Source organism: Phlebotomus papatasi, chromosome 3, assembly GCF_024763615.1.
Source record: "Phlebotomus papatasi isolate M1 chromosome 3, Ppap_2.1, whole genome shotgun sequence".
NCBI lineage: Eukaryota > Metazoa > Arthropoda > Insecta > Diptera > Psychodidae > Phlebotomus > Phlebotomus papatasi.
The window spans coordinates 84,051,265-84,064,669 of record NC_077224.1 but is presented as its reverse complement, the minus strand read 5'-3'; the positions used below and the strand labels follow the sequence as shown (position 1 = coordinate 84,064,669).

General features: G+C 34.5%; 1 protein-coding gene across 2 annotated transcripts in view; it reads left to right on the top strand.

Annotated features, from left to right (window-relative positions):
* The window catches only part of LOC129806095 (chromosome transmission fidelity protein 18 homolog), a 31,056-nt gene that overhangs the window by 10,501 nt on the left and 7,150 nt on the right, over positions 1-13,405 (top strand). For both annotated transcript variants that reach the window (XM_055854444.1, XM_055854445.1), the window contains one exon: positions 1,318-1,821. In XM_055854444.1, coding sequence (XP_055710419.1) covers positions 1,318-1,821 — 504 coding nt within the window. The remainder of the gene's footprint in view (positions 1-1,317; positions 1,822-13,405) is intronic.

Genomic DNA, 13,405 nt, shown 5'->3' with positions numbered 1-13,405 from the left:
GTGGCTTTTCTGGATTTTGGCTTTTGGGATTTTGGCTTTTCAGGATTTCGGCTTTCGGGATTTTGGCTTTCGGGATTTTGGCTTTCGGGATTTTGACTTTCGGGATTGTGGCTTTTCTGGATTTTGGCTTTTGGGATTTTGGCTTTTCAGGATTTCGGCTTTCGGGATTTTGGCTTTCGGGATTTTTACTTTCGGAATTTTGGCTTTCAAGATTTTGGCTTTTGAGAATTTTAGGTTTTGGGATTTTGGCTTTAGGAATTTTGATTGTAGGGATTCACGCATCCGGGATTTTGCCTTTCGGAATTTTAGTTTTTGGAATTTTAGCTTTAGGGATTTTGGAGTTCGAAATATTCGCTTTTCTGGACTTTGGCTTTAGGCATTTTTGCTTTCGGGATTTTGTGTTTTCGGAATTTTGGCTTTCGAAATTTTGGCTTTCAGGATTTGACTTTTCAGATTTTGGCCTTCGGAATTTTAGCTTTCGGGTTTTAGCTTTTGGGATTTTGACGTTTGTGATTTTCGCTTTTCGGGATTTGGCTTCCGGGATTTTGGTTTTTCGGGTTTTTGGCTTTCCGGATTATGACTTTTCAGGATTTTAGTTTTCAGAATTTTTACTTTCGGGATTTTGTGTTTTTGGAATTTTGGCTTTTGTTATTTTGGCTTCCGGGATAAAGCAGTATGAATCCAAAAATCGTGCGAAAAATAATTCACAGGGAGGTCTATTTCTCGAGTTCGAGCGTTTCGCAAAGCTGGGACGCTTTGCCATCTTTTTCACGAAAATGATGCTAAACGTTGTAGTCTCTGTCTTATGCTGCGGATAATGATCCGGGGAGTATCATTCGATATCTCCATGGAAATTCCATAGACATTTCCTTTTCTTCTCTGTGGATATTTTTCGGAATTACCTGCGTCGTATTTTCCATACTATTTTCATAGGTGTGGTAGATTTTTTCATTTCGGTTTCCAATTTTTTTTTCTTGTTGATGTTTCCGGTTATTTGTAAAAATTCCTTGTACAACTTAAAAAGTAAATATTCTCCGCTTTCTTTAACAATTTTTCAAGGATTTTATATGATCTTTTGGCTTCACAGCAAGCCACGCCCATAGACAATTTAAAGTCACGCCTCCTACGTATGAAAATCATTGGAATTCGATATTTCTGAAGTTTTCATCTTCAATTGGGGTCGCTTTAATTATTCCTGAGCAATCTAGGGTTATTTTTTTCAATTTGCGAAGTTTTTAGAAGGGATATCAGGCCATAAAAAATTAGGCCACGCCCCCAACGTAATCCCTTATTAAAATATTTTTTGTTCTTCTGCAGTCTTCGCAGAAACTTCAGACGCACAAAATGCTCATGATTGCCTTGAGAAAGGGTCTGGGGAGCACAGTTCGGGGCATTGGGGAGGGCTGTGTGATGCTCCTGGACACTCTTCCACTCATTCGGAGAATTCTAAGTCCAAGCATTCGGTCAGTTTCTCTGCAATTGCTCACTCCCAAGGAGAGATCCGATCTGCAGCATGCAGTCGAAGTGATGGCGGATCTTGGGGTGAAATTTGTGCAAGTTAAGGGAATCGATGGAGCTTTTAAGTATCAAATGGAACCAGATATTGAACTGCTAAGTTTCTTCCGGAGCTCGGAAGATATTCCTCTGAGCTACTGGACGCGACAGCTAGTTGCCCGGGAAGTTGATCTGGAGAACATGCGAAGGGCAAAGCCAAAAGTTGGAGAAGTGTCCAAGAAGAAACATGAGGCCAAAACTCCGAATCATCTGCAGAGTCTTCAGCCGAAGAAGGTCGTGGGAAATGTCTCCAAGTACAAAGAATTGGTGAGTGATTTTTTATTCCAATTTTATTTTTTTTTTACAGATTTAAAGAAATTGAGAAAGTTTTCGTTGAAATTTCGGGTGCATTTTGTGTGAAAGACAATCTATTCTAATAATTCCATCAATTTTCTTTTTGCGGAACGGGGCTGAGATTGACTTTTGGGGAAGTGGAAAATAGATATAAAATGAAAAAGAATGAAATTCACTGCAAGACAGTTGTCGAAATTGATTTCCAGTTGCACAGAAAAGAGAAGGGAATTGATGGAAAGTTGTAAAGTTTTGTATTAACTTTTTCACTTTTCGCCGAAAAGAAAAGGGTGAATGATTACTTGAAAATATGCTTAAGAAATCTGTATATGGGTTAAATGCTGAATTTTCGTGAATTAATAGGAAATTTACAAGATTTTCTGCACTTCCTTTTTGGAAAACGAAATGTCCGATGATTATCCAATGACATGTCCTAGGATATTCGGTGGAAAATTTACAGACAGTGGCTTTTATTATCTGTTGCTTATTTTGATAGATTTCTGCAAAGGTTTCACTAAAGACTGTTTTAAAAGCAAGCAAAAAAAAAAGAATTGTCTGTTGAACTTCCACGGAGAAATCCAAGTTTACTCCAGTGGAGATATCCATATGGTAAATTTTGCTTCTTACAGAATACTTCATGAATTTTCTTAGCAAGCCTTTATTAGAAACTTAATAGAAGTTTTAAAATTGAAAGAACTGTTTACAGATGTTCCGTGGAAAAGTCTAAGGATACTCAAAATAAAAAAAATGCGAAAGCGGATAATAAATTTTATTTCCTAAAGAATATTTGATGAATTTTCTGAAAATGTCTTGCCGGAAAATTTATAAAAGTTTCTAAACTGAAGGAACGTCCCGTGGACTTCCTTGGAAAAGTCCAAGGATACTCCAAATGAAAAAGTGCGAAGGCGGATGATAAATATTATTTACTGGAAAAATTTCGTGAATTTTCTGGGAATGTCTTATTAGAAAAAATGTATAAAAGTTTTATATAAACTTAAGTGAAGGAACAGTCTAATGGACTTCCGTGGAAAAGTCCAAGGATACTCCAAATAAAAAAATGTCAAGACCAATGATAAATTTCATACATAATTTTATGAATTTTCTGGGAATATCTTGCTAGAAAATTATAAAATTTTCTAAACCGAAAGAATAGTCTGATGGATTTCTGTGGAAAAGTCCAAGGATGCTCCTAAATAAAATACAAATAATAAATTTTATTACCTAGAGAATATTTGATGATTTTCATGTCAATGTCGTGCTAGAAAATGTATAAAAGTTTCTAAACTGAAAGAACAGTGGAAAAGTCCAAGGATACTCCAAATGAAAAAATGCGAAGGTGGGTGATAAATATTATTTACCGGAAAAACTCGTAAATTTTCTAGGAATGTTTCCTAAAAAAATGTATAAGATTTTCTAAACTGAAGGAACAATCTTCTGGATTTCCGTGGAAAAGTCCAAGGATACTCCAAATAAAAAAATGTGAAGACCAATGATAAAATTCACACATAGAAAATATTTTACGAATTTTCTGGGAACATTTTGCTTGAAAATGTATAAAGGTTTCTGAACCGAAAGAATAGTCTGATGGATTTCCGTGGAAAAGTCCAAGAATACTCCTAAATAAAATACAAACGATAAATTTTATCTCTTAGAGAATATTATGAATTTTCTAAGAATGTATTGCTAGAAAATATATAAAAGTTTCTAAAATGAACAAAAAGTCTAACGAACTTTCATGGAAAAATCCAAGGATACTCGAAATAAAACAAAATGCGAAGGCGGATGATAAATTTTATTTCCTAGAGAAATTTCATAAATTTTCTGTAAATGTCTTGCTAGAAATTTAATAAATGTACATTAAACCTTATAAAAGTTTCTAAACTGAAACAAATAGTCTACAGAATTTCCGTGGAAGAGTCCTAGGATACTCCGCAGAAAATGCGTAGACATCAAACTTTTTTTGTTCAATATTTCATGTGATTTTTTTTTAATTTTTTCATTGCAAAACTAGAAAAAATATTGAAATGATGGAATTGTCCGATAACTTTCTTCGGAAATGTCCAAAGATATTCCTCTATTTGTCGAATAATGTATTTTGATTTTTAATTGATTAGGAAAAGAGAGCTTTAACCAAATTTCATCACAGAAAGGAATATTTTACAGATTTTGAACTTAACCCTTTAAGAAATTTGTCCGAGCCCAATAAAAAATTGTCTGAGCCCAATAAAAAATTTGTCTGCGCCCTATAAAAAATGTGTCTGCATCCAATAAAAAATGCCATTTATTGTCCCCTGAATATTTTCTTAGTAGGAAAAATGGTGTGGATATTTGCGAAGAATAAGAAAATTTAGTTTGTTTTCAATTTTCCACGTAATTTTACTTTTTGACGTTGGCTCCAATTGAAATTCAAATCCATCGATATTTCTCAATATCTCATCATCTCTTTTTCATCATTGAAATAATATTGAAAATGGTTTTTGCGGATGGTGTGTGGCTCTTGGTGGGAAATATTCTTTGCACAGTGTGTGTCTTGAATTGGATAGGAACATTTTGCATATACATTATTTTTCCAACATAAAAGAGTGCAAAATCGTTTTTCTTTTTTTTTTGCTCTTTGGTTATCGCTCCTTCCTGGACTCTGGAATATTGCCTTCAAGTGAATATTTTACTGGGTGAATATGTGAAGAATGTAATTTATTCAGAATGTCAGGAAAGAGTGGAAGTCAAAAAGTCAATTTTCAATTTTTAACAATACTTCCTCTTTCCCATTCTTTTCGGCATGTGAGTTTTTTTTTATATATGTATTGCAAGGCAGATTGTAGTTGATTTTTCCGCTCAATCTACTTCGACAGGAGGAATATTTTTCACGATTCAATTCAGCGGTAGCTGGAAAATTATTAATTCTAAATAAATATTAAACGATGGCTTTTGACATTTGGCGCCTCGGGTCTGAAAATATTCAAAATAGCGAATTTTAATGAGAAATGGAAAAATTTAATAGAGATAAGACATGTCCGTGGAATTCCATGGGTGATCCGTGGATAATTGATGGAATTGTCCGAGGAACATTTTACCAGTATTTAGTTTATTAACGGAATAACTACAAATTTCATCGCTTATTTACAATTTTTAGTTTTTACGCTTGAAAAATATTCCTAAATCCTTCTAGGTTACCCGATTTAGGCCACGCCCCCTTCCGGACGTATTGAAAAATTTAAAATGGAATCTACAAACTTTCTTTGGCTAATAAAGTTTTAATATAATTCACTGAGAACAAACCAATTGCATTTTGTGAGCATAGTTCAAAAATCCTTGTACACAAAAAAATAAGCCACGCCCCCTATAAGGCTTGCAATAAGAAAAAAAATCTCAGCTGAACTGTGTATAGATTTTCTTACAAAATGCGGAAGGAGAAAATTACATTTGCAGAAAATATTAAACAAAAGCAAAAGACATGAATAATATTACATCTTACGCCACGCCCTCTTAGAAACAGTCTAATGTTTTCCACTGAAAACTTTTAATTTTCATTCTCTTTCGCGTAAAAGTGTAAAAGGTACAGAAAAATGACTTTCAGTTTTTGGAATATTTCGATGAAATCACAATATTTTAAAAGCAAATTTTATTGGGGCGTGGTCTATTTTTTAGGAAGCGGTAGGTCTATAATTCCTCCTCTACACAAAATTTTAATAAATTTTTCTAAATTTGGCTACTCAGATTAAATTTTGTGGCTAATTAAATGTACTTTCTGCAAAATGTCTGCATGTCATATGGAATGTCAACTGAACAATCCTTGGAAAATCCGTAGACAGTAAAACTATTTCAAAATTCCGAAGTCTTCTCGGAGTTTTGACAAATGATTATCTGAAAACGTGCTGGAACTGCAATGAATATCTTTCTTATCATTCCGTTGAATCCGTGGAATTTATCCGGTATTTTTCCGTATGAGCTTCAATGGAAAAATCCACTGACATTCCAAATGGAGTTCCGCAGATTTATCATCTTTCTTTCACGTGGAAATTGACTCAAAATTCCTGTTGAATATTTCAAGCATAATTTCTATTATTTTTCCAACGAAGACTCTTCCATGGAATTGAAGGAAAAAATTCCACACTTGTGTTTTTACCCTAACGCTATAATTCTTGCGAATAACACATACTCAAGTGGACAATATAGTAGCAGTGTTTTCAACTCAACTGAACCGTCGATTATTCGGCTAATAATCCCTAAACCGTAAAGAATATTTCGTAAAATGGATCGTAAATGTTTGCGAATTCCTATTGGAGACTTAAGAAATGCTCGTAAATTGAAAAACCCGCTGAAAAGTTTCTAATTGTTTGTATTTTTTGACGAGAATATTTTATTTGTTTTACAAACATTTGTTTGTACAGTTTTCTTTGTCCGGAAAAACTATACGGACAAATGATAAAATTTGATGAACGCTTCTGTGTCTTTACGAACACTTACGGTCAAATGACAAAATTTTACGAACGCTTCTGTGCCTTTACGAACATTTACGGTCAAATGACAAAATTTTACGAACGCTTCTGTGTCTTTACGAACATTTACGGGCAAATAACAAAATTTTACGAACGTTTCTGTGTTTTTATGAACATTTATAAACAAATGACAAAATTTTACGAACGCTTCTGTGCCTTTTCGAACATTTACGGACACTTGACAAAATTTTACGAACACTCCGAACGCTTCTGTGCCTTTACGAACATTTACGAACAAATTACAAAATTTTACGAACGCTTCTGTGTCTTTACGAACATTTACGGACAGATCACAAGATTTTACGAACACTTCTGTGTGTTTACGAACATTTACAAACAATTGACAAAATTTGACGAACCTCTCTGTGTCTTTACGAACAGTTATGAACAAATGTTTGTAAAAGAACAAAAAATACACGTCAAGTGATTATCTTACGAACAATGTTTGTGAAAAAATACAAACTTTTACGAACTTTTTTGTGTGTTATACGATTTTCGAGCATTTTGTAAGTCCCCAGTAAGAATTCACAAGCATTTACCAACAATAATACGAATTGTTTTTTTTTCTGTGTAAGAAAAGTCATGGAAATATTTGTGCAGAAAAGTCCATGGATATTCTCGGACATTTCTGAAGCTCACGCGGCTTTTTAGCGGTAAAATCGGCAGATAATGCAGAAAAGTCTGCTGGAAATCCAGTGGAATTGTCGAAGTCGTTGGCTATAGGGTAAGGAGGTATTTTTATTTGTAAATTATGGAATTTTCTGCGTAATCTCGTTATTGACAAAAAATCTAATTAATTGAATTCCGCGGAAAATATGGACTTGTCCATGGATGTTAATCAGAAGTCTCCATGGAATTTCCATGGAAAATTCCCTTTGACCCCAAAAATCTGCAAATTCCAACGCATATATAAAATTCGTCTGTGTATGAAGGGATGCAAAAAAAGGACCATCGATATAGAATATGTGAATTGAGTTGAAAAAATTGTGGTCATGCAGATAGAGTGAAAAAAAGTCACCTATTTTGACCAGTTTTATTCATTTTTAATTCAACTGAAAGTGAAGCAAAAAAAAGTGATATTTTTATTTCCTGTTGCGAGAAAGAAACACGATAAATATCGCAGATCCTGAGCGATTTTATTGCATATCCTATTTTATGAATGTGTATCCTTTATAATCCTCTTGCGCTATTTGATGATCAAATTTGCTGGACTTTTGCAAAATGAGCACTGACGGCAAGAAAATTGGGAAAATCAAATGATTTTATCATGTACTTGGTCCTTTTGCTGGAAAGTCCTGTGATAAAAATCTCTCAAGTGAAACATTCAGGAAGGCATGCAGACGAAGAATTTATTCATAGACACATCATATAAAATGAAAAGTGTCGATTCCGGTCGCTCAACCGGAAGCTATAATATTCGATCGGATCGATGGGGAGTGGGTGAAAATTCAAAAGACAACCCCGGGGTTTTTTTCCGGTTGCCTTTTGTGCTGCATGGAGAAATGTTTGGCACTAATAAAATACATTTTATTTCCTTCGCACGGACAATTTAAGCATCATTACTGGCCACTTTTCTCAATGGCCACGACAAAATCATGGTTATCCCCGTTCGGTGTCTCTGAGACAGAGGGTGCGATTGCAGATGGGGAAAATATGCTCTCTGATGGGCTGGAGGGGAAAGGGGAGAGGGGTGGAAAATAAGTGAAGTAATGCTCGAATGAAGATGCCTCAAGTGGGTGTCTGAATACAGAGTTGAGGAGGACAGATTGAAGACCGCATTGGTATCTATAAAGTTCCTTAGGAAATCCTCTGGAATTCCTATGGAAAATTCTTTATAAAAAAAACACCTTCTTCTTCCTATAAAAAACATCTGCATAAAATTTGTGAGCAAAATAATCCATCTATTTTGTAACGCCACGAACATATTCTAGCGGTTAAACGAAAAAAAAAACAAATGTGTGAAATTTTTCTTAGAATACTTGTTTTGAAGATAGTGGAATTTTCCGTGGAATATTCCACTAGAATCCGCGGACATTTCACATAATATTTTCCATGCAAATCTTTCATGGACTTCCTCTAGAAAGTGACGTTTGATTTCCATTGGATGTAGTTCAAATTTTCCATTGAATTATTCCTTGGATTTCCCTAGGAAATAAGAAGGAATTCTCCAACAAAAAGGGTGGCGTAATATAGTAAAATCCATGGAAAATCCATAGGAAAGCTTCTGGAATTTTCCATGGAATATTCCAGTGAATCCGCAGACGTTTCACATTGTATTTTCCATACAAATCTTACATGGACATCCACTAGAAAGTGACGCTGGATTTCCATAGGATGTTGTTCAAATTTTCCATGGAATTATTCCTTGAATTTTCCCTAGGAATTAAGCAGGAATTTTCCAGGAAAAAGGAGGCGTATAGCAGTAAAATCCATGAAAAATCCATAGGAGAGCCCGTGGAATTTTCCATGGAATATTCCACTGGATTCCTGGTCATCCGTGGACTTTCATCTGGATATCCATTGGATGTTGCTCGAATTTTCATGGAATAAAACAATTCCAATAGATTTTCCTAAGAAAGATTCAATGGAAGACTATGGAAGACTGTGGAATTTTAGCGTCAAATTCCATGAAATGAGTGGAATTTCCGCGTCCATTTGCCATGGGGCAATTTTCCAAATGTCGCTCGAGTAAGCGAAGACTCACACCTGTTACCTAGGACCCAGCAAAACTTCGTTCTGCAATTCCGCAATTTTTCTTCTTCCTTTTTAACGGCCATAAATCGCTAACCGCACTAGCGATCGTACCGGCGATTAACCAAAGTTATCCAAATTTGTCTCGAGTAAGCGAAGTCTCACACCCGTTACCTAATGGATGCTTCAGAAACGATTATTTAAAATCTCTGCATTTTATTGGAAAAATTGAGGAAAATGTACTTCTTTAAAAGAAAAAAGTTTTTCGTAAATAATAAATAATTTATGACGGAAATGTAATATTATAAAAATTTCTTTTTTTTTGCCTTTCAAAAACGGTCTTCGAATGTTTTTTGTCTTGGGAAAATTCTGGCTGTGAACGCTCGGGCTTCTAAGATTCGAAAGAGTTCGAAATTCGGACAAGAAATCATGTGAGCCCTTTTGAAGACATCAAAAAGACGAAATTGGTTTTGTTCAGTAAAAATCTTTCGAAGAGACAAAGATACTGCAAAGCCAAGCCAAACCTATTCGAAAATCAATCGGAAACCTAAAGTGCAAGTTCACGTACTCGCCGCTAACGCTGATTGTTCTGCCATTTCGAATTTCAGGTACTCTTGACACTGTATGATTGAAGTGTCAAGAATACCGAAATTCGAAATGGCAGAACAATCAGCGTTAAAGCGACGAGTACGTGAACTTGCACTTTAGGCTTCCGATAGATTTTCGAATAGGTTTGGCTTGGCTAGGGGCCTCTCGGCATTTAATTTTTCCATACGTTTTTGCATAGAAGCACTGAAGACTATTGGCAAGTTTTTTCCTAAAGAGAATTGACATATTAGTTTGATATACATATTTCGAAATCGTGTATTAAAAGCTATCTAAAAATATATATTTCATAATGTTCGCCGAAATAATACAAGAACTACGAGGAAATTTGTTTAAGTCGCGGTGCAATATCTGCAAAATTTTTACAAGGAAAATTGAAAAATAGCTTCACTTTTTATTAGGCTTGATAGGCCCCTGGCTTGGCTTTGTCTTTTGGGTTATTACGGTTATTACTGAACGGAGCCATTCTTACTTCTTGACAATTCTGTAAGGTGGCTGAAGTACATCCTGTTCGAATTTTGAATTGCTCAAGTGTCAAAATGTGTAGGTCTTCACTTCGTTGTGAAGAAAAACACAAAGAAACGACGTTTATTGCTTCTATTTTACTAATCTCACGATAATCACTGAGTAACTTTTTCGAGCTTTTCAGTGTGATGCTTTATAAATTTTCACCATCTTGTTCGAAAATTCAGTATAAAAATTCGAAATTGAATTTGAATTCTTCGAACATTAACAACTTTTTGTTAGTTCTATTTATCTTTTATCCAAGACACTATTGGAGAATCAAAATCTTCTTGTGTTTGCACCCAGTGTATTCAACTCTGATGTCTAAAGAGAAATTTTCTCTGTAGATTTTCAGGGAATACATAACAGAAGTTCCTTCGAAGGAACATTTAACAAAGAGTTTTTGATAAAATATAAGAGAAAAACTATTGAATTTAGTTCGTTAGCAGCTGCGTGTGAAATGAATTTGCTGAGAGAATTTTTTTTTCGTAATTCACTCCCATGATACAAATCCTCCTGGAATATCCCTAATGAAGGTGGATTGAATTGAATTTCCCCATTTTCTCCTGTGCACGACTCCCGACAACAATCACTTCCTGAAACAAACCAAAAGAGCACGATGGAACATTTTCACGGAAATTAATTTCTTCATTTGGCTTCTGTCTCTGGAATTTTATCTTTGGGGGTTTTTCTCTCTGACGAAAATTTAGTTTTCGAAGTAAATTCCTTTAAGATTGTCTATCTTGTTTTTTGTTTTCATTGCGGAATGGGGCGTAAGAAAATGGAAAAGAGATGGCGCGGCCGGAAGGAAACTGAATTGCTTAGTTACGCTATTTTCTGGCTTTTCTCGCACGATTCTGCAAATATTTTGGCGAAAGTGGAATGAGGGGCGGGCGATGTAAGAGGATGGAAAAATGGTTTGTTAAAAAGCATTTTATGGTTTATTCCAAATGAGTTTTAAACCATGTAAAAGTGCTAAAGAAAATGAAAATGAAGAGCGTGCGGAAGCTAGACTTGATTTATAGTTTTCCTGTTGGAATAGTTGTTGCGGGAGAAAAACAAGAAAATGGCCAGGAAATATTCCGAAAATCCGGTAAGGGAATGCTAGAGTGGAGAAAAAAAGGAATTATAGAGCGGAATTACTTTGCGGAATGCTGGAAGTTCGATGTTGTTCCTCAAAATTAGTCATGTTAAATGTCAAAATTGACTTATGGGGGGTCCTTCGAAAAGCTCAAATCGATATCTCTCACCGTTTGACAATGATTGAATGGATTATGTCACCTTCCCTGCAGTCGAAAAAATTCCATGAGAGGGGAATTCCAAGAGAAACACAGCCTCAAGAAATCGAAATTGACGCTGATTTTGCTGAAATCCATTTGTCAGAGATCAATAATCTCATTTGGCAATTTAATCCATCGAGAGACAATGTAGCGAAATACAATTACTTTGAATATTTTGGTCCATTATCCAGCCCATGGAAACCCCATTATCCACTCCAATGCAATTCTTATTTCTCCGGGAAAGCAGTAATCACAACTTATCGCACCCATTTTCACCTCAAGGAAAATTTTTCCTTGTTTTCCAAGCCAAAAATCCAAAGAGATTTTGTGGGATTTACGGTAGATCTCAATTAGGCTCTCAGATTGAATTTTATGGCTTTAATATTGATATGAGATTTTTTTCTGCTGGAGGGGTTTTTTGAGTAGATTTTTACGTAATCTTACTTATTTTGTAAGAGGGGAACAGGGTTCTTGAAGAAGTAACTCATGGTTTCTCTGCATTTTGTTCATTAAAAGAATGATAAAGTCATTCCAAAATATTTACAATTGGAAAAGAAAGTGGATCCGTTCAGTAATAATCTCAAAGTCATTCCGAAGCCAAGTTAGACCTATTCGAAAATCTACCGAAAACTTAAAGAGTAAGTTTACGTACTCGCCGCATTAGCGCTGATTGTTTTGCCATTTCGAATTTCGGTATTCTTGACACTTCAATTGCCAATAATGGCAACAATAATATGTAAATGTATGCTGCAAAAAGTGATTTTTACGAACTTACTCACTTTTGTATACCTTATCGGTTTAAACGTTCAAACTTCCAACGGGTTTTTAGGTAAGTTCTCTCTGATATACCTTCGAATCGGTAAAGCTGTCTATACATTAGGAGAAAATTTCATCAATATTTGCAATAAATATTTAATATTGATGAAAATTGCCTACACATTAGCAAAACATATGGACATGAATTTGGATTATTGAAGAAAATTTGTCTAATGTGGAGGCAATTTCTTCAATATTCGTTTCAATATGGATGACTTTTCTTCCATATTGTCTTTCAATATTGTTTACCCCTACACATTGAGACAAATATCATCAATATTATTCTTCCATAATATTATTGAAGTGGAATATGGAAGAAATGGCCGATATCAAGTTCATTAGATATTTTCTTCAATATATTAATTTTCGTTTTCACGCAAATTCGAATATTTTGTGTTGCAGAATATTCGAAAAATGTTATTTGTCGATTTTGGTGCAAGTTCAAAAAGAAAAAAAGTGTGTTTCAGGGAATGTTACTTCCTAGTGGAATTTACCCCAGTTTTGGTGAAAGTTTTTGTTCAGATATAAATTGGGGGTAAATTGAGAATCTGGACATACAGTGAGTGTCAATATTTTGTTGCCTAATGGATGTTTTAGAAATCAAGTGAAAAAAATGATAGAAAAAAATACTTTTCCAAATTTTTCTTTTTGCAGATGAGTTCCTTGTAATCCGTAGATATTATTTATAGTTTTCAAAAAAAATAATTAATTTTATTTCATATCAAAAATAATTGTTTTCCAAAGGTTGGTCATTTTTGAAAAATCAAAAGTTTGTTGCCTCATTAAAAAAACTAATTCAAAATGGTGAAAACGTGCAAACAACTTTATGTAAACCGGTTACATTTTGAGCTTATGTCATTTGATAGGCAAATGGTGGATTTGTACATTTTTAAGGCTGTCAATGTTAAATATATAGGTGTAAGAGTGATGATAAATAACAAGAAATAATCAGTTTTTTGATAATTCATAATTTAGGTTATAATGGTAAATTACAAAAAGTTGAAAGGTGGGATATTGTCCAGAGATACTGCTGGAAGGAATCGGCGTCGCTTAATTGCCAAATTTTATGGAAATTCATGAAAAGTTATACATAAAATGGTCAAATATTATAGTTATGAGGCACGAGTACATCTGAAAAACGCTACTGGTAGACCCAGAGTTTCG